This window comes from Calliopsis andreniformis, chromosome 8 (assembly GCF_051401765.1).
Source record: "Calliopsis andreniformis isolate RMS-2024a chromosome 8, iyCalAndr_principal, whole genome shotgun sequence".
Lineage (NCBI taxonomy): Eukaryota > Metazoa > Arthropoda > Insecta > Hymenoptera > Andrenidae > Calliopsis > Calliopsis andreniformis.
In genome coordinates this window covers 4,961,945-4,985,515 of record NC_135069.1, presented here as the reverse complement: position 1 = coordinate 4,985,515, position 23,571 = coordinate 4,961,945, and the positions used below count along the sequence as shown (strand labels likewise).

Here is a 23,571-nt window from a genome sequence, read left to right as displayed (position 1 = left end):
CACACCTCAATTTGACTGCACTATCGCTGCCTTTCGTCGATGTTAGGTTGCGTTATGTCACAAATAACTCACGAAAGTAGAGGTATTCTAACCTTTCTACTCAGCGAACGATTCTTTCGAGCCAGAAATTCGCATTACTCCTAATTTTTAAACCTTGTTACATTAGTCACGTAGAAATTCGTTTACTTACGTTCGTTTGGTGAGGTCAACCATCCAACTGAATTCCAACCAAGTTGGCGTACGTTCTTGGGTATGCTGATTTTTCATAAATAGCCACTCAATGACGAACGTCTTTACACTCCTATGACATTTGCTCGGTTAAGAATCACTTGGTGACTTGTTTCGAGTTACATTGGAGCCACAAATCTTGAATAATCGAAAGTTAGAGGCGAAATTCCGTCCAGCGTGCCACATCAGACGAATCCACTCCTACATGTGGTCAGAGCTAGCGCCCATCTGCTCCCAGCCTGCCTTGAGGCTGCGTCTGGGCTTGGTAGTCGGGAGTTTGCTCGGTAGCTTTTGAGGATAATTCCCAAATGACAAGCCCTTCGATGGGTCATACTGATTTATCCAAATGTTAAAATACAGTTCCTAATAGAGTACATACTCTGACTGTACATGCACAAATCGTTTGGGTCAGATGGGAGACAGACGGAAACCTTCGATGTATGTCTGTCTTCTAATTGCGTTAAGGAATGCTTTGAATATCTTAGAAATGGGTCTAAAACGGTTGTTTTTACATATCGGTAACAGTAACTAATATAAATGATCATATAATTTGATAGACTATATAGGACACAGGGCAAAAGGCCTTGGTAATCCATCATTGTCAGCAGTTGGCAGAAATCGCCCATCTTTGCGAAATAAGACTCTAAGAACTAAAATCTAGGCAGTTGTGTAAAATGTACGACTTAGTTTATGAAAAACAATCTGTTGTCAAAGAAGTCAATTTCGTCGAGTTAGAATGAGATCAATATATCTGCGTGATACATATAACTTCTGCGACACTCGCGCTACGAGCCTTTACTGCAATGACGATAACATATTATTAAAATGGATCATTAACGTGATAATTGCGAGAATCTGGTAGCTTGAGACTTATTTTACGTTTTGCTAAACTTATGCAGCATAGAAATCAAGTTACGTTAGGATTTTCGATACTTAAGTCGATCCAATAATGGGTAGACAGGGACACCCGAAGTGGCTAGATATGCGTCACCGTAGATTTGTGCATTTGTTTAAATTTAACTCAATAGTCAGGAAGTTTTGTTATTGAACAAACTAAGAATTTTATCACGACAAGTGATTATATGTTGTATTAGTAGTATTGCTCAATCCTAAATAGGTGCTGCCACCTCCAAGTTGAGAACCTTTGGAACAGATATCTATGGTGTCCCAAGTTTTCTTAAATGTTCATTCAATAACAGTAATCAGGATACAACTTATGAGTATAAATCTGTCCACATTTACTTAATGTAGAAGCCTACTCCAAGTCCTCACCACCAATACTATGGTGACTGTGGCAGTCCTTAAGCTATGGGACTCACCAAAAGCAACTACGTCTACATAATTGATCATTAACTAATGTACAGTAAACAACTGTCTATGTGCTTAACACTAGCCTTAGCACATAGTTGTTTACTGGTCTAGCAATTTGCACTTATCTCTGGTCTAAGATCAGCTAATTATCTCTGCTTCTGCTTTACCCAACACATTAGACTAAGTTCAATGGTGTATACAAGGACATTTTTCACAATAAAATAAAATCTTGGAAATTGTCAATCATGGAAGTAATGAGATCTCAGGAAGGCTGATTACTATATACTGCAACTACCTATTTATGCCCATATGCAACTACTTGGTAAACATGAACAGAATTCTAATAAGCTAGCTCTGTCAAGTCCTAACTCTATAAAGTGAAATACTCTTTCTCTGGAAACTATTACTTTCCAAATTTGGGCTTAACAAGTGTTTATTACAGCTCTGTCATTCTGTCGATTTACCTATGTAATAATCTTATCGTCAGAATCGGGAGAAACAAGGTCATCATTGTTGACTACGGGTATTGTGCAGTCCATTTGATCCTCGATAAAATTGTCCCCCTAATGAGCATTCGTTTCCGTCGAAGCATATATAAAGACATGAGCATTCTTTCACGCAAGTCAGTACATCTGGAAAAATGCAAATCCTCGTCGTGTTCCTAGTAGTAGCTGGTTGCCAGCTTTCTGCATCCTTTGGAGTTCATAACAGAGGTGTTGTTGTTCGTTCTTTTGATTTTTATACAAATTCTGTGTTTACAAGTCTTCATTAACAAGTGAAGTTTACTTGAAACACTAATAAACTGTTTGTTCAGATCCTTGGGATGAGGGTTTTCCAGGAGGTATAGGAAATGTGTCTAGTGACTTAATGAAGTCTTACATTTCTGATATCTAAAACTTATCACTAGATAACACTCCATTTCAGTCAGAAGTATACTCAAGCCTTCTTGAGTTGAAAGCCAAGTTTGCCACAGAATACTCAGACTGTAGTGTCTAGTGTACCCTTCTAGGCTCTTCATAAAATCTAAGAATCATAAGTTCCATGGTTTCCTATTGTAGAAATTGGCAACCTACGGCCAAATCTTCACAGTGATGAATTCTTCCACCAAATAGGAGACTGGTTCGGCAATTTGAAGGACCAAATCTATAACAAACTGTTTAGCCGTACAACCACTCCAACGCCAGAGCCGATTGGTTTACCAACTGAAGTGTTGGATTTGGATAGATTCCAATTGCAAAGAAGATTGAGAAACCGTGAATGGCGTCAATTAGATCTGTGTCAGTAACTCTAAAGTCATATTCTTTTAACGTAACTATAGCTTAATCTTTAATTAGAATTCTGCCAACTAGTGTTCTCGCCAATTTCCAGCTACTCTTTCCTTCGATCCTAACCGGGATTGGGGATTCCGCGTGGGTAACTGGTACTTCATTAGAAAAGGAGTTAGAAATCCTATCAGGTTTGATGGGAATTCTTCAGACGAATCTAATGAATCTCCAGCTACCATTCCATCAGGAAGTACTGAAGCCGATGCAAGAAGTACATCATTCAGTGTGAACGGTCCAGAAACTGCGAAATTCTCATCGACTTCGGAGGAGAACATGATCCAAACTGAGGTACAATTGACAACGCAACAAACCGAAACACAGGCGATAGAAACCAGCACCTGGACCGATTCACCTGAATATTCCTCAACGCAAACGGAAAAACGGATGGAAGACAATGAAACCGACGGAGGCAACGATGCTTCCGTTCGTAAAGGATCCGTGGAAGTCTTAATGGGATAATAACGTAGCATTTTTGTAGACAGTATTATTATGGAATTTCTACAAATCTTGTGCTTTTATTTCAATTCTCTGTATATTTCGAGAACATTTTTGTATCAAAATAAACATTTTCGCTGCGAGAACATGTACTATCAAGAGGTGTAAAATAAAACAATGTACAGCGATAGATCGTTTTTTTTGTTCATCAAGAAGAATACACATTTATTCCGTAAAACTTATCATAATCATCAAATCTGCGGTAATAAATTATAATAATTTTTACGTCGATGTTGAACAAATCGTGGTCTTCATGATGTCTTGTGGTTTTACTGCAACGTAAAAACAAAAGTGTCAGTAAGAACCTTAACTCTTAATGTAGACTAATGTTACACTCAGCATGCACATCAAAATACATCAATAATGTACCATGAAAAAAGTACATTTGATACAAGATGAACTATGATACAAGATGAAAGTCACTCATTTCATCTGAATGTGTTAGGTTCATTTAGGGATATTAAGTTCTTTAAAAAGAGAGAAGATTAACTCAAATATTGATACATAATGTTGGTTCATATCAAAGGGTACAATACTAGGAGATTCTATGAAGGTAATACGTGTTATCAAAGATCATAATACATGAATGTGGATTCTCACAACTGTTCTACTCTACAAAAACTAAACAACCAAGTGAGCAAAAAATGTGAAATGGTCTAAAACATTTGTGTCAATGGGTGAAAACTAAACTACATGTACTGTATTAAGTCAACACCACAGTGTGAGGTATATATTGAATTAGAATAACAGGAGAGGGAAAGCAAGAAAAACTATTGCAAATTGGGACAACCAAACTTAGAAGTTTGCATGCTGACCATGTATGAGCATCATAATTATGTTCCCTCTTGAGGCTTGTAGTACAAATAATGAGCATTTGTCTACTTCCTTCCCTAGAATGTAAATAAAAAGCGTATACGGCTGTATAGCATGCATAAAAAAATTATATGTATAAAATAAGAATCCTTGTTATATAATATATTATAGATTATATGAATAATTTACGTATCCAGTCAGTGTTTTTGTTTCAGAGTTATGTAAGTCAAATAGCAGTAATTTACCATGTTAGACTTATATTATAAAAGCTTCACAATTTATATATTTATATAATTATAAATTAATTAATTTGATTAGTACTGGATATGTCTTGATATAAAATTATAGCATATGTATTTTTTAAAAACATTTTACAAAATTTTAAAAGAAAAAAAATCAAATGGAGGCACATCTGAATAACATTTCTTGCACATATCATACACTACAAACTCTAGATTAAATTTGAAAAAACTTGTATCACATATATCAGAATTACTACAATTTATTAATGAAAGCAAATTTATCAGCAAGTTGCAGCTGAATAATAAAGATAATTGAATTAAATAATAAAATAGAAATTTAAAGTATAAGTATTAATTCCAAAGACCCATTCATGCCCATAATAAGAAATTAAAATGTGATGAAACAAAAATGTAATAAAAAAACCATCACCAATAAAATGATGAACCCAACCACCCAAGTTTTGATAATGAAATTAAAAACATAGAACAATTTTTACATAAATGTAAAGTTATTACCAATAAAATAATAGAAAAAAAAGTTTAAAAAGTAGATAAAGTATTATCATACCTTTTTAGATGCAGCTCCTACTTTACTCTTCTTTGTACCCCTAACTTTCTTCATTCTGTTCTTACGTTCTTTGCGTTGTTTTCTTGTTTGTTTCTGTTTCTCAAATAATCCATGCCTTGCTAACCTGTATTTAGGTTCAAATTTCTTTGCATAGTCTAATGTGTCATATATTAAAGCAAATCCAGTAGATTTGCCACCACCAAAATTGGTTTGGAAACCGAACACAAAAACTACATCTGGTGTAACTTTGTACATTTTGGCTAATTTTTCACGGATTTCCGTTTTGCGGACTGACGGATGACCTGGATGGAAAACATCTACAACCTGCAACACAAAAAGAATTTTTACGAATACACAACGTGTGCAGCGTACTACCAAAGAGGTGACAACTACAAACATGACAGAATATAAAACGTCTCCTAAATCTTGAACGTGAATAATAATATTACAAAATTATGTACCATTTGTTTTCGGCATAGCAGCCGATTGCTCATGAACTTCCGAGTTCTGATTGTAACTGCACCTTCCGTCTGTAATCAAAAACGATAACATGATCTTAAGGTTATGATTATTTCATATTCGTTTCAGACTTACACCGATTGAAACAGTAGTGCTTAGAAATCTACAGGAATAATTTCTTCCCGAATTGAACTCATGTATTCAAATACGGTATTTTTATTTACATTTTCATTGACATGTTAACAGCATGTACACCGCCAATTGAGATACTCAAGTCAAGATACTATGAGGATTAAATGTTCATAAAAATGGTATTTGCCAACCATATTTGTAAAAGGCAAGTAAAGATGCAATGGTAATAACATTTCAATCAAATATTGCACATTTGTTTCAACGATTAATCGTCAGTTTTGGGATACAAAATACATACCATTTTGCTTGATTATTGTACCGCCAGCAAAAGGACAGTTACGGAAATGTGCAGCGCTATCTACAGTGATTTCTGTTGTACCATTAATATCCCCACACAATCCATCAACATTTTTATGAATTTTTATTTCTTTACCAACTATAAATATAAGATTTGTATAATACCATATAAATTAAAGAAATCTTATAACGCAGTTAAATTATTAAACAAGTACCAGAGATTTGAATTTAAGACAAAATAGTAATATTACATGTCCTGTTTAGGGACTTTTAGCACACAACAGAAAAGTTTCAAGGTTTGCTTAAAATTTGTCTTATTTTTAGAAATCTTAATACAATTTTAAATAATTATTTTATAGGTAATTATATAATCACTATTGTTAATAAATGATAATATTAGTAATAATTTAAAAACTGCTACAACTTTAATTAATTCGTACAAATTTTATAGTTTTCAAATAGCACGAATATTAAAGCCATTAAAATCAGAAAATTCTTTGAGTTCGAATTTTGAATAAATCTGTAAAATTGAGCATATCATTTTAAACAAACTAAACATTCGAAATCCCAGTTTTTTAATTATATGAAATACTGGTAAAACCAATTGCGACCGTTCTCGTGCTCCAACGAAAGAATACCCGCGATAAATACTAAAATATATCAAAATTTGTATATATTCATCAATTTCTTTGTCTTTCCCAGATAAAAAAAATGCAAGACTCCATATTATCGACAATGCAAGAGCCTGCACCTTCTCTAATTCTGGAAAAGACCGTAATCGCGTTTGGCGCTGGGCACGGTGCCTCCTCTATCTGATTGGTTCCCTTTCGAGTAACGTCCATTATTCTTCTAGGAAGTTTCGAGAACGGACACGAGCGGTGATATTGGTGAGAGTTCTATGCGCTTACAACAGTTCGTCGAATACTATTACGTGGAACAGTACGAGCGTTCAGAGCACGCGGATATATTTCACGAGCAGTTTACTTTCTGCTGATCCAGGTAAGAAAAGGGCGACGATAATCGCGTGTCGCTGCGAAAATTCCACGGAAATATGCGCAGACGAATAGAATCTTCGCCGTCGAATCGCACGATCGATCGTTTAGCCTCGTGAATTTTTGCGTCGATGGGAATCCGTGTAGCGTTAACACGCATAGTCGTAGCCGCACGATAGAACGATTCTTAGACATCGGGGGAAATAATTAGCTCGGATTTAACGTGGCATCGATCAGTTCTCGAACTTAAGGTGAACGCTTGAAGGTTGAACAATGGCCCTAGACACGGTCTAGCATATCGAATATTACGAAATGGGACGTCAACGAGTGTTATCATGCTATATAAGCCCGTAGCTCGTCCGTGACTCGCACTTTAACGTTGAAAAATGGTGGATGATTCCTATTGCCTCAACTCGCACGAGTAACTAACGCAGTGAAGTTGCTGATCGTATCTGTCATTTCGGTTGTCGGGAAGTCATTTCGCTCGTGATATTTCGTTTCTCGTGGCATATCGGTTTCGAACGCTAATACTAGTTTTTTAGTCGATAAAATCGTATTGGAACACTTTTTGACTTTTTCCTGGCTGATTTTCAACCGGCAGGTTTTCTGATGTGTATATACATACATACATATGTATATATGTATGCAGATGTTAGCAGAAGGATCTAGAATGTGTGGTGTTCTTTGTTCATGATACGATATGGAGTAGTGCGCTGTGCCGAAAGCACGTTTTAATTTCCTCTTCCGTATCAATTTATTATGTTTTACCGTTTCGAAATGAACGTGGTCGCCATTTTGAAACCAAACACGCACATGGATATGATTTGCTAGAGTTTTCCATGAGCATGCAGTTAATTCGGTTTGATGGCTGAGAATTCTTGTTTAAATTAAAAAAATGCGAATAAGATCACAAAAATTATGATTATAGTATTTAATTATGTTGTATTATTTTTTATATGGAAAATGCTTGAAGTTCAAGGTCACAGTTTATAAATATTCTTGAATGGAATATAAAGTGTATTTAAATATTCCCAATACTGTGACACTTGATGCAAATTCTGTGAATGTTTTGCAATATTTTTAATTAGATCTCAAAGTTTTGCCTGTATTTGCAGCATCATTATCTAATGAATTTTAAATGAGATGTACAGTACTATTTCTTTAATGGATTCGGTGCATATAAGTCCTGTGCATTACCAAGTCAAATAATAATTGGTTTCTTAGACAAGGCATTTCAGTTTCCTATTGTATCAAGTTTTTTTTTTAAGTATCTGGCATACATATATTAGTAAATAGAATAATTATGGTATTTAAGGCACAACATGCACTGTATACATGTATTAATTTGCCTTGTAAATCATATCTGTTTTAATAAAAAATGGAGTTCTAAAGAAATTTTAATTATTAGAACATGTATGTAAAATTGCAAGTATTTATAACAAAATCTGTATTTTGTTATTAGCAGGAGCAGTACTAGCCTAATTGCAGATCAATTTCTTCAGTGTAAACAATCTCGTACAAAATGGTGAAAGAAACAACGTATTATGATGTGCTGGGTGTGAAACCAGGATGTACTCAAGAAGACTTAAAGAAAGCTTACAGAAAACTTGCTCTGAAATTTCACCCTGATAAGAACCCTAATGAAGGAGAAAGAGTTAGTATTCTTTTTTTAAACACAATAAAATAATCAGTACTGACATTTGGTCATTCACTGTTATTTTAATTGCAGTTCAAGCAAATCTCACAAGCATATGAAGTATTATCAAACCCAGAAAAGAAGCGAATTTATGATCAGGGTGGAGAACAAGCTCTGAAAGAAGGTGGTGGAGGAGGCAATGTGTTCTCTTCTCCAATGGACATCTTTGACATGTTCTTTGGACCGAGTTTTGGTGGGAGGGGTGGTCGAAGGAGAGACCACAAAGGTCAAGATGTTATACATCAGTTATCTGTTTCATTGGAGGAACTGTATAAAGGCACTGTTCGTAAACTAGCTCTGCAGAAGAATGTCATTTGTGATAAGTGTGAAGGTATGCTATAATCGGTAATCCTTCTAGAAAATTCTTTTTTGAAGCAGGGAATTATTTTATTTTCTTCCTTAGGTATTGGTGGAAAGAAAGGTTCCGTAGAACAATGTTCAACGTGTCATGGATCTGGCATGCAAGTTCAAATACAGCAGCTAGGTCCAGGAATGCTGCAGCACATGCAGACTGTATGTTTAGACTGTAAAGGTCAAGGCGAACGTATAAATCCACGTGACCGGTGTAAACAATGTGGGGGTAGGAAGACTATTAGAGATAGGAAAATTTTGGAAGTTCACGTCGATCCAGGTATGGTAGACGGGCAGAAGATTGTTTTTAGCGGAGAAGGTGATCAGGAGCCAGACTATGAACCAGGAGATATTGTTATTCTTCTCGAAGAAAAGGAACACGAAGTTTTCAAGTCAGTATACTCATTACTACCATCTTCATTGAGTCCTATCATTTGTTGATCGTATATTTGCTAATATAAATACATTTTAGGCGTTCACGTCACGATTTAATAATGAGGATGCAGCTAGAGCTCGTAGAGGCTTTATGCGGATTCAAAAAAGTTATTCGCACTTTGGACGGAAGAGATCTTGTAGTAACCTCGCTTCCTGGAACTGTCACGAAGCACGGAGATCTGAAGTGTATCTTGAACGAAGGAATGCCGGTGCATAAGGACCCATTCACCCATGGCAGACTTATAATTCACTTCGTAGTCAACTTCCCGAAAACCATCGATCCTGCTGTTATTCCAACGCTTGAACAATGTTTACCTCCGAGGGAAGAAGTTATTATTCCAGAGGGAAGCGAAGAATGCATACTCACTGATTTGGATGCAGAACAGGAAGCGAGGCGAAGAGAGCAACGACAGGCATACGAAGAGGACGAAGGTGGTCCTTCACGAGTCCAATGTGCCACACATTAATTCGATAACATTAATGTCACAATAAATATGGTCATTCTTTCATTTTAAACTTTTGTCCCATATTCGCTCGATTTTGAATCACATGTATTAACAGAAGAACGAAAGGATGCGGACGTATATAGGGAAGTTCTTCAAGACGAATCGAAAAGAAGTCTGAGAGCAATGTCTAGGTATGTGTACGACTGTGAATACCCATTATGGAGTCACCAAGGATTCTAAACGCAAAGATCACACACAGAGATAACTTAAATTGTATAGAAAAAGATCGTTGACGCTGGTTGATGACGATAACGTTTATCACTCCCCGATGAAATTATAAATTCTGGTGAAAATTAGTAAACTGATTATAATTAGTGAATCGCTTGCTGTAGAAAAGTATTAAACAAAAGATGTACTTATCATAAAAGAAAGTGATAAGAAATGGTGAACATACCATCTACCGTAACATCGTGTAATAATAGTAAAATGCAAAAACATAATCAACTGTATCATGTAACGTTGAACATTCGGACTACCATTTTTCCTGTTATTCGTAAAATTATTTCTTTATCCATTAATTAGCAGTTTTTGACACTGATTATGCGCATACTGAATGCTAGCAAATAAAATTAGACTGTCTAATGAAACTATTAGTATCTTGTCTGTATATCTGTAATTCCTTTAAGTTCTTTGGTGAAATTTCATTGCACGAACTTTTTGAATTTAGCTTAATATTGTGAACTATGTTCTGTGACAATTATGAAGATAGTTATATGAAATATATCGGTGAAAATTACACAATGAAAAAGATAAAACTACCGTTTATTTGTAGTTTTTATTACAGATCTCGCTTTATTTTTCTAGGACATTTCCTTACACGTAACGTTTGATTTCCATTTTTTTTTTTTAGTAATTTTTGTATATTAACTCGCGACGATATTGACGAGAAAAAATTTATGTTCATTAATAGTATAATATAAGAAAAATCGTGGTTCCTGTGTGTGTGAGTGGACTGATGCGCGTATTCAGAAATACTATTTGTTGTAATAAAAGAAGAACTATATTTCAGTATTCGCTTATAATACTGAAATGATGATTTCTTAAAAATCTCCACTAACGTCGATAAGCTGTTTTTGTGTGACATCCAAACGAACGCACGTTTCGTCCGTTCGTTTGCACTAAGTCTAACAAATTCGCATAAAGAAAGTGTCCATTTTAACGATCGTAAGTCTGCAATTGCATTAAATACGCCTTCAATACATTCGCATAATTTACCGTATACAAGGTCATGTACTCGTCCGCAACTACTATAGCGAATTTAAATAGACGTATTGTAATCTTATTTATTATAGATAAATTGGTGATTGATTAGTACTTTTTTGAATCGTCTCAAATAAATTGAAAGAATAATGTGAACTATGAAAAGAAAAGAAAATCGAAGTTCTACCTTCTACCCTTCACATGTGTCTCTCAAAATCGCCATCGAATTCTCTCATCTTCCTAACACCATCATTCTGCAGTTAGTCAAAATAATATTCTCCAGGCGTCTCGAATACCGTACACAAGATAATGGCACGGTTAAATCTCCTGAAATAAAAGGGCCCATGAAAGACGCATAATGCATGCACACAGCTCCATGGAATCCCTGTTCGTCAGCGGTAACAATGTTAACGTGCCTTTGAGTTACGCGGAATTGCCTAACGATGGCGATATAATCGCGGCGAGGGTCGATGTTTTTATAACGTTCGTAGAACACGAGTGGCCGAAAGCCAGCCGTCGAGATGCCGCAAAGGTTTCTGGGTATGCGGAGGGAGCCATATTTTTCCAATATCAGTTACGCGAAAACATCGTACGCACAGCATCTGCGTGATGGAATTGCGTTCAGTGGCCTGCGCGGTGTCCGTCTCTCACGAGGGAAAGTGACCAACGAAGCAGACGACAAAGGATCGGCCTGTGGAGTCGAGGCGGCCCTGCTGCGCGGCGAATAATAAAAGCGTGCGTGCGTTTTCACGCGGATCCCGAGGAGAGGCGAAGGTTCGGTGAAAACGATGAGCGCGGCCCGCGCAGGTGTTCGAGTCGAGAAGAGGGTTAGTTAACTTAACCCGAGTTCGTAACCGCGACCGGTGGTAGTGGTGGTAGTACTAGTGGTGGTGGTGGAGAGGCAGTGGTGGTGGTGGTGGTGGTGGTGGTGGTGCTACTGCTGCTGTGACGATGACACAGCGTCATAACACGACGTACGTCCGTCCGTGCGATTTAACGCGAATTGTTACGGCGTTCTAAAGTGTTTTTTTTTTTTTTTCATACCGAAGAGTGTGTATTCGTGCCATTACCGATCGAGCTTGGTTCGCTCTCACGATGTATTAAACCTGTGCGTAATGATCAGTGTCGAGATGGCTTTCCTCTACCAGTGAGTGGAACGTAGAAGATTCACAGCGGTATTCTATATACGTATAATACGTATGCGTCTATATATTTTTTTCAGTGACAGTGGCCCACGATGACACAGTTGAGTGCCATTTATCGTTCCTTCGTTCTGTAGTGAGTGCGTACATGTGAAACGGAGTTAATCGGGACTTCGACCGCGAACGGGACCGTGGCAATGACACAACTACGGTGACTCTTCTACGTGAAACCCGTCGGCGTCTTAGCGTGAACGTCGACGACTACGCAACGTTTCAACGATATTACCCAGCGACGCCGTTCTCAATTTTCAACACGCGTACTACGTGTCGCAGCGTGCTCGAGTCTAGGTTAGCTTAATGCTTGGCCCCATTGTTGTTTCGACGCGGCTGGATCCAGCGAGACAAATGGCCTGTCGCTTTGTGAATCGACCTTGCGTGTGACGACGTAATTTCCTAATAAACAATGTTGTACTACAGACGGAGCCGGTGCAGGGAATGAAGATTTCGAGGCGATTCGGAGCTGCGACTACTGGGGATCGAAGTTTACGAAAATACGATTTGTGGCTGTGAGAGTGATAAATTAAGGCTTCTGTGAGGATCTATAAAATCACTGTACTACTCCTCAGCGCTATTTATCAACGATTTAAAAATAATATTGCTTTATTATGATTTCCAGCGTGCTGAATTTTGAAAATTCGTCAGAAGAAGCCGAAATGCGATAGTTCGAAGAGAGTGCTCCGATGTTGACGTTACGATTTCTAAGTCGAAGTCCAAGGAAATGTGATTTGTGAGTGCAAGAGTGACGAACCAAGGGCTTCTTGCAAAGATTCTCAACTAAAAACGTGGGAACCAAAAACCACTGTACTACACTTCATCACTCTTCTCTCAACAATTCCCCACTAACGATACTACAACTCTATTATGATTTCCAGCATACGATAATTGAAAGCTCCTCAAGAGGCTCTGAAATACTCCAAAACCTTGATCTCTCAGAGAGGTTAGGGCATTGACCGGCGTCCAGTGATAACCGTGCTTCACCTTGAAACCTCTCAACCTTCGAAATTCGAAAACTGAGGCCATAAGATACCCAAAGAAGCCACAGAGATTGACCAGCGTGCAGCGGTCGTGGTTCGTCTCGAAAATCTCCATCTGACTGAAAACTTCGTAGTGAGAGGATCGTCGAGAGGAGAGAGGCGGGTCGGTGAACCATCCGTTGGCATGCCGTGCGCCGCGGTGAGGATGTCGAGCGCCGAGAACGTGCACGGCAGCTGCAACGTTTCAAGCATCGGTGAGCGTGCGTGGCCAGGACGAAGGACCTCGCGAACGTAGTGGATCGACGGCGTAGAGTCCACGACAGTGTCCAGGCGCGCGGTGGTTCCTGTTCGAGGCCGGAGGATGCGGCAGGACCTCGAGGTACCTCCACTTCGGCGTGCTACCCGCGTTCCAGTGATGTCGGGGTTACCTGCAGCGCTGCTGGACCTGGACCATGGCCGGCAAGCCTGAGCAGCCGTCTACGCACCCTGCTCCCCCGACTCACCAGCAGCAGCAACAGCATCCTAGCCAGCAACAGCAGCAGCACCAGGAGCAAGCTCGCGCCCAGCACGCGCAGGGGATTCAGCAGAACAGCGTTCTAGTCTACGTCTCGGGGGAGAATTTCGCGTACGCGACGGCGGTCGGTCAGAATGCCGCCGCCGCTGCTGCTGCTGCTGCTGCTGCGACCGCAGTCGGCTACCAGTCTCCGCAGCAGGCGACGTACGCCGGCATTCTGCCGCCGCAGCTGGCGACGGCGGCGGCGACGTTTCCCGCCAAAACCGCCATATACTGCAACGACAACAACGTCACCGCCAGCAACTGTTGCAGGCTGAAGCCCCTCGAGTACGCCGCCGATGGGGACGGGAGAGTCGCGAGATTGTCCGAGGAAGAGGAGGACTACGGGGCCATCGTCTCGAATAATGGGCTGCTGTACCGCCAGGCGAACGTGCAGGCTACTGGCGCGTCCGCGAGTATGACGTGCGTGGTGTCTGATAGCAAGAGCGGAGCAGGGAGAGGCGGCATGGAGGGCGACCCTGGGAACGATGCTATGAACAACGTGGAGGCGATGGGTAGGGTGAACGGAGGAGACATGGTCGCGGGGAAATTGTTCCCGTCTAGGATGGGAGAGATGTATCCTTCTGGGGCGCGGCTGGATGGCTACGGTGGCAGGGTCGCGCAAGGGAATCCGGAGAATTGTGTCGGGCTTCTCAGCGACGACGCTGGTTGCGTCTACGTGAGACAGGGAAACGAACCGTCGCAGAGTGTCTTTCAGGGCGACGGTGTCGAGCAGCGCATGGAGGAGAAGAGTCGCCAGGACGCTTACGAGGGTCAGGGCTCTGGGATTTCCGCGTCTTCGTCGACCCCCGGCGTGGGTGTTAATAGTGGAGGCAGTGTTGTTGTTGTTGTTGGTAATGGTGGTAGTGGTGCGGCTAGCTGCGACTCTGTTCGCTCGGATACGGGGGAATCGTCGACGTACAGCAGCCTGAGCAGCCCTGAGAGTCAGAGTCAAACGGGACACGACGGTGTGGCCGCGGTTGGCGGTGTTTCGTGCGCGCAGCAGGCTGCGCGTCAGCCCCCGTTGTCGTGCATCAACAACTCGAGCAACAATGACAATGCCGGTCAGAATGTCGTGTTGACAATGAACGGTGGCGCGGTCGTCGCGCAGCAGCAACAGCAACAGCAGGCGATCACGGTGCCACGTGGATGGAAAAGGATATGCACCAACGGGGTCATCATTTATATCAGGTCAGTGGCCTTTTTTGGGTACTCTCGTGGTGGTGGTACGCAGAGAGTTAAAGAAAGGTCATTTTGATGGATGTTGTAAGAGACGAGCATATTGAGATTCAGGGTTTAATATCGCTTGATGATTTTTTATTCGTTTGATTTAATGATAATAAGGAGACGAAGTTTGTTTGGGTTTGAAGCTTATACTTCTTTGACGAATTGTTCAGTTCAGTTCCTTAAGGCTTGAGAATGAGGAATCAGTTCGTTTTGGAGTTGTAATTTAGATTGAGTAATAGGCATAAGAAATTTTTTAAAGTGATTGAGAAGTAGTGTTAATGTATATCCTTGTATAAAAATGGCATTTTTTAACTCTCTCTATAATTGATTTACTTTTTCACAGTTATGTTAATGATCATATATTAACCCAAACATGTCCATAATTCTTTTAGCAGAATTTTCAGCAATAAACTCAGTACAGAAAAAAATTTAGGCATGTCTGGATTAATATTGGTGTCAAAATTGTCTGTATTAATGTTTTCATCGAAGAATTTAGATCTTGGAATACTTTTCATGTGTGTAATTTTCATTCTCGAATATTAGGAAGAATTTAAAATGTTAGATCCGAGATAAAACTATCACGCAAATACAACAAACTCGGTTCAACAAATCGCAAAATTTTAATCGAATTATTTGAACACTCGTGACGCTATCAACTTTCACCGGTCATCTGTATTAAACGAATAACTTTCCCAAAAATATCCTCGAATTTATCCAGCGCATACAATTTTCGAGCAAACGAGTGACACGATTGGAACGCAAATAGGCTCTCCAACTACGTTATTCAGAATTGACTTCACGAGGGGGTTTATCTTAATGGTTTTGCGGGTTAGTGGCATCGATCCGCAGTTAAACGTTCCCGCTAGAACTTTAATTTCGCTAATGGAATTAAATTGCGTCCAGTACAGGGAAAATAAGATTAGCGAACCATCCTGGTAAATTAGGACAAAAAGTCGGAAACAGAACCACGCGAGATTCGTCCCTACAGAAAGGAAAGGAAATTCGGTAAAGGGGATTTCCCAGGGAAATGTATCGCTATTCAAAAAACGACTTATGTTCCTGTTCTGATAAAGCTCCTCGGGAGTGCGTGGGTAACAAGCAGCCAAGGAGAGTTTCATCACCTAAGCACGCAGACACTTGCTCGTTCTCGGGGATCTTAAAAAGGTTTTGTCCCTCTTCTCGTCGGCCTTTGTGATCTCTCCGACGTTCGACTAAAAAACACGAATTTTCTGGGAGCAAGGCCCTTCTTTCCCGCCTCCGTCATCCAGCGCGTGGAAAGCGAAGGCGTCTTCCTTCTAACCCCTCATTGTACTTTTATGGCTCTTTTCAAAGTCCGTTCGAGGGTCACTTTCATCTCTTCCACCGCGCCTTTTTTACGGCTGTCTTTGCCAAGACGCTACACGTATCCTCTGTTTCCTTCCGTCCCTTCTGTCGTATTGTCGAGGGGACTGTCTCGACTAGCCCCAGAGCGTAGAAATTAAAGCTATTCTTGGCTGGGCTGCTGAGAAGCTGTAAATATTTAAAACTGTCCAATGAGGCTTGTGGTTTATTATGATTGATCTGCAGAGATCCTTTTTTATATTGGAGGATTTTCTGACATGATCAGCTACTGGGACATTTACCTTATAGTTAAATACCTCATTTTCAAATGAAACCTCGTTTCTCATAAATCCTCCTCATGAAATTCCTCTCGCCTCTCTACACCACTCCGTGAAGCGTACGCCGCCCACGGAGGACGAAGGGTCAAAGTTCAACATCTAATTTATCCTCTACAAGCCTGTCAACGAGTGTCCCAAAACGCCCCGAGGCGTCGCGAATCTCGAGTAACCTGAGAAAACAGGAGGATTCATCATTCCCCAGGGGGGATGACTCGCCAAACTTGGGGTCGGCGGGCCGATAATCGCGCGACGTGATTTAACACGGATCACGCGGGATCAGCTGTGACGAGATACCATCCACCTTTGTGTCGCGCGAAGGGAAGTCGGTTCCTGGAGGTTGTCGGCAAAGGGCAACGCCTCGTGTCGTAATCGCGCCGTGGCAGAAGAGACCTGACCTGGGGTCTGTCCCAAACCTCGTTAAAACGATCCTTCCTGGGCTGGCAAGAGTCACGGTTTAAATGACGTTTAAAGGGCCCCGACAAACAATGCCCCGCTGCCTGCGACTGACCGTGCTACCCCCGTGGTCCATTGCTCCTTTGCCTGAATCGACAAGGGCGCTGGTCACTGCTTTCCTTCTTTTTTTTTACCTGTTTTTTTCCTTCGGTTTCCACGTGAAACGGATTCGAGGGCCTCGCTGTCTAGCACAGTCGGTTCTGTTCAACAAATGTCGCAGTGGGAAGGAAATTGTCGGTTGAGAGCGTGGGAGGAAGACGGAACTTCAGCCATATGGTTTAATAAGGGGGCAGTCCCGGTTCGAGGACTGGGGAATCTTCGATGTGGGAAACATTGTAAGGCATAGTGTATTTATATTCTCAAGTCTTCTACGTCCATAAAAAATAGCAGGATTTCTTTAAAAAACACTGGCTAGTAAATCTTGAAATCTTCATACACAAGAACAAAGATTTACCCTCTCCAAAAACAGGACTTCTAAAACACTTCCACCACATTCTTAGAAAAGCCAGTCCTCATCCTCCACGCGTCTTGCATCCCCCTTTGCGCAAACTTCATCGCATCTCTTCCACCAAAATAAAAAAAGAAAAAGTTCCTTCAAAGATTCTCCCACAATCGATCCTCGAACCGACCCCAGTCGCTCAAAAAAGCCACTTGCAAAGACCTCTCGTAGCCATATGAATTATGGGAGCCGACCAATGCCTTCAGCCACGTGCTCAAAAATTCTGCCTAGACAAATAGTTTTTATCTCGCGAAGATACATTGTCGATACGTCGTGGCCGCGAGCAAGGATTCCTTGAAGGATTCTTTAGGCCTCAGCATCCTCTGTCCGCGGCGATATATGGCGGGACAGATTCTCGCATCGGCTCGTGTACAGGAAGCGACGGAATGGTCGGAAGGAAGGGGGGCATATAGGAAGGGAAAAGGAATTTCGTTGAACCGCGCTGTTCGTGCGATCATTGATTTACGATGGTACGTCGTAAATACCAGCGGTGATGTACGACCATGCCTCCCTCTTTGCCCCTCGTTCTCTCTCGCTCTCTCTCATCCCCTACGTACCGTGCCCCGTCTTTCCTCGCAAGCTTCTTCACTCTTCTTTCGCCTTCGCCACCGACGTTCCCTTTACGGACCTCTTCTTGATTTATAATGCCTACAGGCCTGTTGTCTCTCTTCGTTTTCTCTTCTCGTACGTATACCTTCTAGGTGTCCAGACTTCGTTTCCCTAGCCTCCTCTCTTCTGTCGTCCGGCGTCGTTGCCCATATCAAACGAGGGTCCACCTTTCTTCCTTTCTTTGCCCTTCGTCCGAGCCCCGCCACCCACCACTCACGACCAAACGGTGGACCTCGCTGGCCGAACAGTTTGGCAGCATGGGTGGGATGCTGGGTGATCTCTGGCGGTGGTTTTTGGAGCTTCGAGTGGTTTCAGTTTCTAAGTCAGTTTCTGTTGAGCGGAGAACTGGGGGAATTATGGCGGTAAGTTTGTGTTTTAGGTGAAGATTGATTAATCCTTAAATTGAAGTGAAAGTAGGTTTCTTAGAGATCTTGATTTTAGTAGAAACTGGTTAATGTTCTCTGTTAGAGATCTACAGTTGAAAAAAAATATTGTAGTAGCTTTCCCTGATTTTAATAGAGAAGTTAATAAAGTTAGCTTTGGAATAATGGTCTGTTTTATGAATAAATAAATTGCTTTATTCTTTGCTTCAAAGCTGGAGTAAATTAGGGTTAAATTACTGAGAGTCGTAGAAAATGAGTGGTAATGAAATATCTATGGCTATCTAAGTACATTCTTTAGATTGCTTTCGAGATACATATGTGCAAATATAATTCGATATTTGTCGTCTATAAAAGCACGGTCGTCCCTGTTGGATGAACGTTCCAGAGTGTTTATTTTTAATGTAAATCTATTTAAATCGATGCTATTGCGACAGAATCTGCGAGATTCATAGATACTCGGAATCGCAATTATTCCTGCCGAGGCAGTTTGAATATTCATCAGAATACTTTGCACAGTGCTGCTGTAAAGCGACATCGTGAAATTTGTAATTATGCTAGAACAGGACGATAATTCCGCGCGTTTCCATTCCTAGACACAGAATATATTTCCACGTTTATCCTTTGTACGATCTAATTTTGCTTGCATTGCAGTTTCCTTGTATCGATTAAATTCCAGTTAAAATTGTATAGATAGCTTCGCGTAGCAATCCATTATCCGCGCTTCGAAAGCTTTTCCCTTGTTTATGAAAGATAAATTATACAGTGAGAAAATAGTAAACGTTGCTAGTGAAATGTAAATTGATTAAATTACAGTTTAAGAAAATTTTGTTCACGACAGTGTAGAGGTGAAATGAAAGAGGTTGTAGTAAAAAACAAATTAGAAATTCAGAGATACGATTCATGGATAAGATAACTCTCATAAAATATACACTTCATAAATGGTCTTCAAGACTAAAAATAACTTTCAAGTTGTATGTGACGTTGTAGATACCTAACACGAAGATTTCAGCGACTGTAAATTATAGCAAAAGTATTAGTCATGAAATAGACACTTCATAAATGATTTACAAAAATAAAATACATAAATGGAATCATAAAATTAAAATCACGTGTATTCAGCAATGTCTCGACTTTGCTCGGTCATAAACCAACTACATACAAGCGTGAATTGTTATTATTGGTCTTAAACACAAGGCTTGATTTTTTGTATACCCACACTTCGTTTCGAGACAGGCCTTCAGTGGTCCTTGTAAGGGAAAATTAGGTGTCCCTCAATTCAGTATTCTTTCGACCGCGGGCGCGTGATAACGTATCCTCCAAAATGCTTATCGCAGTTCATTACCACATCGCACACATCCGTGATACATTACAGTACACATTATCAGTGTTGTGATATCATGTTTCTCGCGTGTGTCAGTGGTAGTACAGTCAACATTCAAATAGCCACTCACCTAAAATGGAGCTTCTGAATTTTAATCATCTCTGTCTTCAAAACAAGGTATTTGCATTAGGTTTCAATGTTGAAATCGATAAAGTGGTCAAAATGACTTGCTTGAAAACTACTAAATTTTATGCTATACTTTCCTCTCAGATTTCGTTCATACTTTCTCAACTTTCAAGAAACTTTGTGTGTATATTTTATTATTAGGGGCACCTGAAAGAAATCTATATAAGTATTATAACATATATCTTACTTTAAATACTTATTTGGCATATTTTTGCATATCACCTGAACGCTAGATATTTTCGACCACGCTCAAATTTTCTCTAAACACCGAACTCTCTCCAATTTAATTACCACGCACAGCGTTTCATTTACCTAGCAACTTTCCAATTTTGCTCCAACAAAAATCAATCGACGTCGACTCCAAAACCAAAACAATGAATTTTTCCCCAGTAGCTCTATCGTTCCCCCCGCCACAGCCACAGTTTTACATTCAAACAGCGCTCGCCTCGTTATCAAGCCATCGTTTCAGTAGCCCAAAGATATAACTGTTAGATAGCTACCGAGCCCGTGATTACGTCGAACAATTAAACGCGTAACAATTAACAGACCCACGTTCAACCTGCTCGAAGCGATTGATATACGACGACCATTATCGATCGAGGGAATCGCGTCGGGTCGTTGGCGATACGAGCAAACGCTGGGGAAAAGTCTTTGGTTCCGTCGTTAAATCAATCAGTAATGATCCGTGGAAGAGGCGCGGGGAAAGGTGTGCAGGGGGGGGAGGTGTGTTGTAACGAGCGAAGAAAAATTAAGGTTACGAGCACGGGCGATTAGACTCTCTGCGGGTCTCTGGAGCGTTTAGATCGGGATGTGGCGAGGACGGTGGGTCAGGAGGGCCCCGTGGCCACGGAAGCGACGACGAGGGGTCACAGGGAGAGGAGAGGACAGAATGAGCGATAGTTGCGCAACCACACCTCCACCGCCGCCGAGCGGCGATTACGCAAACGTGATAATTAATTGCCAGTGTTCTCTGTTTAATGACTCGTCAAGTCGTTTGCTAAACACGCCAAATCACCGGTACGTCACGAAAATCGCAGTACAGGTGCATCGTTGCATGTCGAAGCTGTTCATTCCTGTGGCCGTGGTTGCGCAATTGCCCTCGGTGACAAGATCTCTTCGCGTTTTCTCTCCAGTTTTCCATCGGGATGGAACCTTATCCGAGATCTCGCTCGGAACGAGGATTGTCAGTTCATGAGTATGGTAGTCTTTCGTTTATTGATCTATTCTACTTGGTAATCAAGACACATGTATGGACTGCGCACAGCTGGTGAGGTTGCAGTCGAGACACACGTTGACATAGTACTAATTTTCTGTATATAGGGGATACGTCGATTCAATTAGCAGTTATGACCATTTCGGCCAATAATACGTTACGTCTGAAAGTGCATGTGAAATCGAATGACCTTACCTAGCGTAACCATGTAAATCTGCATTTTTTATGAATGCAACCTTACCAGTTCTCTCTGCAATAACAGGGTGTTTCAGAGAAAAGTCATCTGTTACTGATACTTCATTTTGTGTATCTAATTTGTTAAAAATTGGATTCTTAGGGTTGAAAATTTGGCTAACTCTAATTCTAAGGGCCTACTTTCAAGAGGACTTAATTCTTTCCAAATTGTCCTTTCAGAAATTTAGAAGTCAACAAAGAAAATGACTTGTTTTTTCAATTTAGCATTGAAGAATTCCCTCGACGATCCCATTCAATTATTTTCCTCCACGTTTTCCATTTTTCTGCATTTTTAAAAGTATTGTTTCTCAGTCACGAACCCGATAAAAGCGTCACGCATCTGGGGCGTTCGATACACCCGTAGGAAACGTTTGCATAAATCCATCGATATTTCGATCTCCAGTGATCACGATGGTGTTGGAAACGATGTACGATCGCAGCTATTTGCCACACTGACAGCGCAGCTCTTTATGCAATGATAGCTTGTATAATAACGTATTGCACGATGATGGTAGGTTAGCTGACAGGGAATGGTAATAGCAATAAACGACGAGCGGACTGGTTTCGAAGATCTTGAAAGCGAATGGCGAAGCATTATGCTTCCTGGTCGTGTGAAACTGTATATAAAAGTATCGAGGTATATTACGCCTTCGTTACCTTTACATGCTCACGGATTTTCGCAGTTTGAGATCGTATCGCCAATTACCGATCATTCTTATGGCGATTAACTAATGCTGTTTTTGTTAGTAATGGGAGACGGTGATAAGCATCGTAATTTAATTTATTACTCAGGAAATGTTATTTAATTCTTTTAATGTCAGTGACCCTCACATTATCTGCCATAAAATTAGTAATATCTATTTCTTATACAGACTTCCAACTCTTAGCTTCATATTCGCTCTTTCGTTGCTATTTTTCGAATACAATAGTACTCGAGGATTACGGCTGATGTAATTAGCAGCAGTTTCATTTCAAATTAAATTCACTGTACCCATCCTAGTACTATTTCTAGCTAACCAAAGCACATACATATTCTATTAGACATATTTTTATTCTGGAGTAACACGTCTGAAGGATCCCTGCTCCAAATATCTGAATAACAAAGCCAGGATCTTGGGACAAGCTTTGCTCCTCAATAAACCCAAACAAGGACGAGTTTCTTATAACGTCGGTAGCGTAACGGTTATCCTAGCTGCTTACGAAACCGACGGTCGCGAGTTCGAGTCTCAGCTGGATCTAATTCTCCCATCTTCTGTGAGAAATCGGAGTCCGTTTTCTCACCGTTGATTTTCCAAATTTTCGCTTCTAGTACTCTTCTAATTTTCCGACCCAAAGTTGCCAGGGAAAAGTGTGTTAGGCCCAATGATGAGGGAAATTCGTGGCCAGAGTCAATCTAGCAGAAGGGGGCACACGCGCTTAGGGTACTTGGTTACCGCGATACTTCTGCCTCGGGAAGGTCTGAGATAAAGTCGCTTCTTCTCGAAGAGGCCACGCTCTAGGAGGGCGATCCCGTAAATGGGGATGCGGGGAAACCAGAAACAGCGGTAAACCAGCTTCTGTCGCCGTGGACGCCAGCACGTTTGCCATCCCGCTGCCTCATTTTCACGTTTCCTCGTCCCCTGGACCCTCTTCCAGTCTTCTCTCTTCGTCCTCGGTTCCTTTGGGAGCTTGGGAAGGGAAACGCTGGCAGAGGTCGGCTGGTCGACCGATGGAAATTCCCGCGACTCGCAATTTCAGTACAATCTGCAAGCTGTCCCTCCACGCGGCCGTATTTCGTTGTACGGCTGCCGCGGGGGCGGAACTCAATTCAGACTAATCTGACTCTGGCCCGTTTATTAAACTGAGGGCTCCCTTTTTTCCACGCTGGGACTCCTCGTTTACTTCTTTTCTCTCCCTCTTGAGATATCGCTGGGAGCTTTTTGGTATTTAACTCTCTGAGCTTCGAGATCTTTCTTTGCAAAGAGAAGTATAGTATACAGGGTGTCCCAGGACACAACCATGGATTGCTT

General features: G+C 40.9%; 4 protein-coding genes and 1 long non-coding RNA gene across 11 annotated transcripts in view; 4 read left to right on the top strand and 1 right to left on the bottom strand.

Moving 5' to 3' along the window:
• Positions 1-1,728: 1,728 nt before the first annotated feature.
• Positions 1,729-3,489, top strand: LOC143182053 (uncharacterized). The gene is made up of 8 exons (XM_076382796.1): positions 1,729-1,733; positions 1,806-1,916; positions 1,982-2,115; positions 2,163-2,300; positions 2,354-2,398; positions 2,447-2,527; positions 2,598-2,816; positions 2,908-3,489. The coding sequence occupies exons 1-8, from the start codon at positions 1,729-1,731 to the stop codon at positions 3,321-3,323; spliced, it is 1,149 nt and encodes a 382-aa protein (XP_076238911.1). The 3' UTR covers positions 3,324-3,489.
• Rps24 (ribosomal protein S24) lies at positions 3,480-5,953 on the bottom strand. 2 transcript variants are annotated; one of them, XM_076383303.1, is made up of 5 exons: positions 5,872-5,953; positions 5,444-5,512; positions 4,983-5,306; positions 4,175-4,249; positions 3,480-3,631 (listed from the first exon to the last, which is right to left on the bottom strand). In XM_076383303.1, the coding sequence occupies exons 1-4, from the start codon at positions 5,872-5,874 to the stop codon at positions 4,238-4,240; spliced, it is 408 nt and encodes a 135-aa protein (XP_076239418.1). In that variant the 5' UTR covers positions 5,875-5,953; the 3' UTR covers positions 3,480-3,631; positions 4,175-4,237. The 2 variants fall into 2 exon arrangements, with proteins under 2 accessions (XP_076239418.1, XP_076239419.1); XM_076383304.1 differs by lacking the exon at positions 4,175-4,249 and having other exon boundaries at positions 5,872-5,952.
• A 759-nt stretch (positions 5,954-6,712) lies between these two features.
• Droj2 (DnaJ heat shock protein family (Hsp40) member A4-like) lies at positions 6,713-10,613 on the top strand. 2 transcript variants are annotated; one of them, XM_076383422.1, is made up of 5 exons: positions 6,713-6,869; positions 8,325-8,516; positions 8,592-8,889; positions 8,962-9,301; positions 9,382-10,613. In XM_076383422.1, the coding sequence occupies exons 2-5, from the start codon at positions 8,385-8,387 to the stop codon at positions 9,809-9,811; spliced, it is 1,200 nt and encodes a 399-aa protein (XP_076239537.1). In that variant the 5' UTR covers positions 6,713-6,869; positions 8,325-8,384; the 3' UTR covers positions 9,812-10,613. The 2 variants fall into 2 exon arrangements, with proteins under 2 accessions (XP_076239537.1, XP_076239538.1); XM_076383423.1 differs by having other exon boundaries at positions 6,721-6,869; positions 8,328-8,516.
• Positions 10,614-12,287: 1,674 nt separating this feature from the next.
• On the top strand, positions 12,288-13,404 carry LOC143182052 (uncharacterized). Its single transcript, XR_013002389.1, has 4 exons — positions 12,288-12,312; positions 12,354-12,540; positions 12,670-12,783; positions 12,869-13,404. It is a non-coding gene; the product is annotated as an uncharacterized LOC143182052 (long non-coding RNA).
• A 124-nt stretch (positions 13,405-13,528) lies between these two features.
• Positions 13,529-23,571, top strand: part of LOC143182437 (uncharacterized) — a 282,085-nt gene continuing 272,042 nt past the window's right edge. For all 5 annotated transcript variants that reach the window (XM_076383419.1, XM_076383418.1, XM_076383420.1 and 2 more), the window contains exon 1: positions 13,529-14,970. In XM_076383419.1, coding sequence (XP_076239534.1) covers positions 13,679-14,970 — 1,292 coding nt within the window. In that variant the 5' untranslated portion in view covers positions 13,529-13,678. The remainder of the gene's footprint in view (positions 14,971-23,571) is intronic.